This window comes from Apium graveolens, chromosome 9 (assembly GCF_009905375.1).
Source record: "Apium graveolens cultivar Ventura chromosome 9, ASM990537v1, whole genome shotgun sequence".
NCBI classification, from domain to species: domain Eukaryota; kingdom Viridiplantae; phylum Streptophyta; class Magnoliopsida; order Apiales; family Apiaceae; genus Apium; species Apium graveolens.
Genome location: NC_133655.1, coordinates 83,018,240 through 83,024,474, shown reverse-complemented (window position 1 = coordinate 83,024,474; position 6,235 = coordinate 83,018,240). Strand labels below are relative to the sequence as shown.

The 6,235-nt window shown below is 34.7% G+C and overlaps 1 protein-coding gene across 1 annotated transcript; it reads left to right on the top strand.

The window, feature by feature from the left end:
• Positions 1-2,865: 2,865 nt before the first annotated feature.
• LOC141685368 (putative E3 ubiquitin-protein ligase XBAT31) lies at positions 2,866-4,636 on the top strand. The gene is made up of 4 exons (XM_074490474.1): positions 2,866-2,883; positions 3,181-3,675; positions 3,779-3,867; positions 4,238-4,636. Exons 1-2 carry the CDS (start codon positions 2,866-2,868, stop codon positions 3,433-3,435), a joined length of 273 nt encoding a protein of 90 aa, XP_074346575.1. The 3' UTR covers positions 3,436-3,675; positions 3,779-3,867; positions 4,238-4,636.
• The last annotated feature ends 1,599 nt before the right edge of the window (positions 4,637-6,235 follow it).

Genomic DNA, 6,235 nt, shown 5'->3' with positions numbered 1-6,235 from the left:
GAAGGTGCTGTAACCGAGTCTTTGACTGCAGTTTGCATAGTGTGTGCACCCTGTGTATCCCCAAGTGTTTGAGATTTCTTCTTTCTTATGTAAGCTTGAGGTTGGTTTGTTTCCCTAATCCTTTTGGCCCGTGCTCTTGGTTGAGAGTTTGTTTCAATAGTTACACCCTTTTGGGAGGATGAAACTAGTAATGCGCTTGAATCCTTATTAAGCATTACAGTCTGTTGGGAGACTGCAATGTGGCTAGGCTGGGTTACACACACTTAACTCTCCTTATTTTTAGGGCTTCATTGAATTTCACCCTGTCCCTCACCAGGCTTACTTTACTTCACACTCCCCTCTTGGTTTTTAGTAGATTTTAAAACTAGTTTCTTTTAAGAGAAACTAGAGTGGGTCTCCTTTGACTTGGATTTAGAAATTTTTGATTTTGTGGCTTGGGTAGACACCTGTTTGGTCACTATCACAAATGTCATAGCTACAGTTGTTTGCAAAGACACTTGTGATAGAGAAGTGGCAGCACTACACCATAGATGGCCTAACTGAGTATTTGGGGGGGGGTGTTACCTTAGATTATGTTACTATAGAGGTGAAATTGTCACCCTATCACAACACCTATACTAAGTGGGTTTCTATAGTTATAAAACTGTGTTACCATAACCCATTAAGATGTTAAGGAGAGTAACACGAGAGAATATGTTGCTATAGACTATGATTAAAGAAAATTTAAAGCAAATAAGATTATATGAAATAAATGATTTATGAATAATAGAACATTTTATTTGAATAAAAAAAATAATAAATTTTACTTAATTTGAATATTAATTAATTTTAATTGAAATCACTAAATTAATTGTTTATAGAAAATAATATCCTGTAATAATTTTAAACTTTTACGAATAAAATAAATAGAAAAATCATTTTAATAATTACAATTTATATAATTGAAATATTATGATATTTTGAAAATAAAAAGGTAAATTAATTAGCCAACAAGGGGAATTGGGTTGGGCTATTGATAGAATTGGGCTGCAAAATCAACTGGGTTGAAGGGCGGCCAACAAAATTTAACAGAGCGGGAATTACTAATACTATCTTAAGGCCCGTGCGATGCACGGGTCTTGGTAAATATTTATATATTTTTAATTTTATTTCATATAATTTTATCAAAATTCTATATAAATAATTAAATACTAAATAATAATTATATAATTATAATTTCAAGTTAGGTTTAAATAGTATATGATTGATGACATATTATTCATAAATAATAATGTAAATGTTTGTTGTTGGTGAGTGAGATTCGAATCCGAAAACTTATATGTATCTTTATAAATAATACATGTTTGTTATTAACGAGATTCGAACCTGAGAACTTATATGTATTTTTATAAATAATAATATAAATGTTTGTTGTTGATGTGATTCAAACCAGAGAACTTGTGAAGTGTATTTTTTTAGTATGTGAATCTAACGGCTCTGATTATTTGACGAAGAAGATCCGACGGTCGTGATGTAAAGAGATAACCAAAACGAGGGGTCAACCAAACTACAAATTATACCTCATTACGGTTATTATAATATAGTATATAGAATAGTATAGATTTTTCACAAAATTAAAGGGGCAAACTGAAAATAATACTCTCACTCTATTCTTCAAAAAAAAAATACTCTCACACTCTCTCATTTGAGAAAGAGCGGCCGAAAACTCACCACCTCTCCTCCTCTTCTCGATTCCTCTCTTCTATTCGATACCAATCCAGCCAATCAGGCAACAACAACAACAAAAACAACAACAACTCTGTTTTTATAATTGGCGGAGGCGATCAGCAACAACAGCAGTTGGATTTTGAAGCGTTTAGTGTAGAGCGTATTGAAGATGCTATTCACGGAATCATCGTCAAGCGATCCGCTCCTGATTGGGTATTCGTATTGGGTTCCGCCTCGGAGAGATTCTTATGGGATTGCAGAGTTGGTTAATACTTTGTCTAATAATCTCGGTGATGATGAGGTTATGTCTCTTACCACTTCTCGCGGTTGGCCTTCGTCTACTCTTTTCGATGGAACTGCTCAGGGTAACATTTTCCAACTTCAAGTGTTAGTATATGTTGTTGCGTTTAGCTTATTCTGTGCTGGACTAGCTAGTGATATATACTTTATTTTAGTTCTCATTTATAGCTAGTTGAGGATTAGAAATGATTTTTGGCAACGTCCTCTCTTCTTTTATCTATTTAAACTGTATCTCTCACTCTCTCTCTATCGACCTCTTTCACTCTATCCCAGGCTCTCAATTTTGGGTATTGGAGTTTTGTGCAATCATTGTTTGTCCGCAACTTACTTCGGGCTTGGACATCAGAAGCATAGGTAAGATGTTCACGATTTTCCTAATTTTAAAGTACTTGAGAGCTTCTTTTAAAGTTGTGCTGTAAATTTGTAAATGGAACACTTAGAATTATGATACTAATATTTTCTAGGTACTGAGAAATGGTTTTTGGACACTAAATTGCTACTCACCAAAATTTGTGCAGCTTGATGATGCATTAAGTTCTACCAGATTGCAGGGTGGACGGAATACGGTTCAGATACATGTTGCAGACCCAAGTAGTATAGTTCAACCAGGTAGCATTTTTGTTCACTTCTATGACTTGGGAGCTTGATCTTCAAATTTATAACTTTTTTTGTTTAGGTTGCTCAATTGATGCAAGTAGTTCTGTCAGTTTGTCTAGCACCTAAATAGTGTTATACCTTCAGTTACATGCTGATATTTTATTTTAATCTTTTTTCCGAAATTGATAAAGAAGTCTTATGCTATTACTAGTCTCAGTACTCCAAGTAAAAAGTGTGTATCATATCAAGATCTCTTTGTCCATGGCTGCCTCTGTCTTGGTGTGTATTTTTCAGTCACGGTTGTCCCTTAAACCTAGCAACTGTTGTTATCAGAATTCTTTTACTCGTATAGAGTCGTCTCATACAGTTTTTATCTGCTAGTGAATATATAATTGTTGATATGGTGCATATATTGAAGGGTGAAGAGTTGAAATAGTACATCAGCCATTAAATTTTAGTAGGCAATATAAACTGCTGATGCCAGCTAATATAAACTGCTGATGCCAGCTAGTAGGCAATATAAACTGCTGATGCCATCTAGTAGGCAATATTAACTGTAAATATATTTTATTGCAGATCAGTGATGCTGGGCTATGTTTCATATGCTTTGATCAAGTCCGCACAATTGAAGTGCAAGACTGTGGCCACCAGATGTGCGCTCACTGCACACTTGCGTTGTGCTGCCACAACAAGACCAACCCAATAATAGCATGCCTCACTTCTCTAGCATGCAGTTTCAAGAACCTGTCAGCTGTAAGTTCATTCGGAAGAATGGGTACTCGTGGATCAGGAAGAATCGCTGCTGAAAACGAATGGGTCGATAAACCTTAAGTGCCAAGTATGGTCCAAGTACATTGCATCATTTAACTTTGGAAGTCATGATTTTTAGAAAGTAACAGATGTTCTCTATGACAGAGCAATAAAACACTTGGTTAGGACATTGTATTATGTCAGCTGACTGTTGTGTTCACTAGTTCTTTTAACATAATTTTCCTATTTCTTGCATGCCTTGTGGTACTGGATGATGCCTTTTCACTTCAATTCTGAAAAATATGGCAACAGTTTACTTGGGTAAGCTACATGTTTGTCATTTTCGTGTTTCTCATTATTATTAGAGCTTACCTTCGCAAAATTACTTATAATCTGTATGTCTTGGTGAAATTGTGTCCATTAGGTGGTTATGAGAAGGAAGACAAGGCTGCAATAGCTTATGATCCGGCAGCTTTGAAATACTGGGGTCCTACTGCAACCACCAATTTCCCTGTGACTATCCTGCCCATTCTATAGTTTTATTATGATTTATTTATTTCCATATTGTTTTTACCAGATATATAGTTTTTTGGTTATGGCTGCAAATAATTGTGTTATGACTATCCTGCCCATTCTATAGTTTTATTATGATTTATTTATTTCCATATTATTTTTACCAGATATATGTTTTTTGGTTATGATTTCAAATGATTCTATATTAGATATATAGTTTTTTGGTTATGGCTGCAACAGAGATTTACCAGAGGGATATAAGTATCCTATGCTTCTGTTCTTTTTGTTGGTTGTTTCAAATTGTTTATATAAGTGTCCTATACTTCTGCCTTACAATTATGTTCATTAAGGAATTTCTTTTCCATTTCAGCTATCGATCTTGTTGATGAAGATGCTGCAAAACTCAAAATGGAGATCACCTCTAAGCCTACTGAGTTGGATGAAATAGAGTTGGATGAAATAGACAGGGCGATACTGAAGATGGAAATGGAGCTGCTGGTACTCCTCTGACCGCAGGGCCTAGCACATAGTTGTGTTTGTTGCATTTGAACTAGTTAAGTAATATTGTGGTTGGTTACAAAAAGACCATGATCTGTAGTAGATTATGTTATTGGAAGTCTTGTATGGTTAAGTAATATTGATAGGAAGACTTGTATGCTTAAGAATATTGCTTTGACCGGTTGTATGGATGAAAATGCCTTCTGAGGCTTAAGTAATGTTGCTTGGTATTTATTTTGGGAAATGCAATATTCAGGAAGTCTATTTTCAATTTTTTTCTGATGGTGTTGCAATAGGCTCAAACTATGTTGCAGGAGGTATTAAATATGTTGTAGATAATTAACCTTTTGTAACATAAAAGATGTTATAGGTGTGTTGCCATAGGTAAACATTGGTTCCCAGGTGGGTCCCATCATGTGGGCCTCACATTTCTGAAAGAAATTTTAAGATCTATTGCAACACATTTAGTATGTTACTATAGCGACCAAAGTATGTTGCTATTGATATCTATTGTAACATGATATGCTGTGTTGCAATATAATAACTGTTTTGTTGCTATAGATACCTATACTAACTAGTTACGGGTCAACATAGCTCTGATGTTGCCTTAGCCCTTTTTGGGCCTTTAGCAATATTTTTTCGGGTCTATAGCAACACAATTTGGGTGTTGCTTAAAGCAATCTATGGCGTAGTGCAGGGATAGAAGTGTTTACCTCACTTATCTAAGGCTGCTCCATAATTGGCATGTAGATGAGGGGAACCTCCTTATGGTGATTAGCCCTGTTAAGATGAACAATAACTCTTCTCTCTTGGACCCAATAATCTAACTTGTTTGTTGGGTTCACAATTGAGAGATTCTCAGAAACAAAGTTAGCTATCATCATAAAGAATCTATCATAATAGATGTTCTTAGACCTCTTTTTAATGTCTCCTAATTTAATACCTAATTGATACGTTACAAAAATACTGAAATTAATATACTTATCACTCAGAAGCATATAGAGCATGTTAAACAATAGAATAGCTAACAACATCAAAATTACTAACTTTGCCAGAAATAGCCTTAACAAAGGAATCACAGAGAAAGCTTCATTATTTCCTAAATCCTAGTCTCCTAACTTCACCTAACTTGGTGGCACTAAGAGCATAGCCCATAGAAATAAGCATGTTACTCACATATGTGTCTGTGTGTGGAGCAAAAGTGTTATTTTCAGGCAATTTAAAGCATGCTTCAAGAGTATTAGAGTTTATGCAGTGTTCCTTACCTTTGAGAGAGAAATTAATGGTCTTATCCTTGTAGTTGAACACAACAGTAGTCCAAATCTCCTCGACAACCTCACAGTAGATGACAGGGGACTCAAGCATAGCATAACTCAGTTTGTAGCTTCAAATGAAGTCCATCATTTTGTGATAGTCTTCAGATGCAGGAATCTCCTTGTTCACCAAAGCTACGAGATATTCTTTTCATATACATACCCAGTTTAAGACATAATTTTGACTATAGGTGTCATTGCTGTGAGTGAAATTAGTTGCAGAAAGGGGTTTCTGCTTTGGAGACGAAGAAAATTAGAGAAATTGCTTGAGAAAGATAAAAGTAAAATTGAAAATGAAACGGGCTTTTATACTTTCTCAGAAAAAAAATTTCAAAAATTAAAAAGTAAAATAAAGTAACCAATCAAATTAGCCCAAAATAGTTGTTTAAAAATAAAGTGAACTGTCAAAATTCTAATGATTATCCATCGAAATATACTTAGAGGATGTAAGTAAATTCGAAGGATAATGCCTGGAATTAATGGCTAAGATAGAGAGAAATTCGACGGATTAGGATTATATAATTATCCATCGAGATAGAAATACCCAGAATAATATT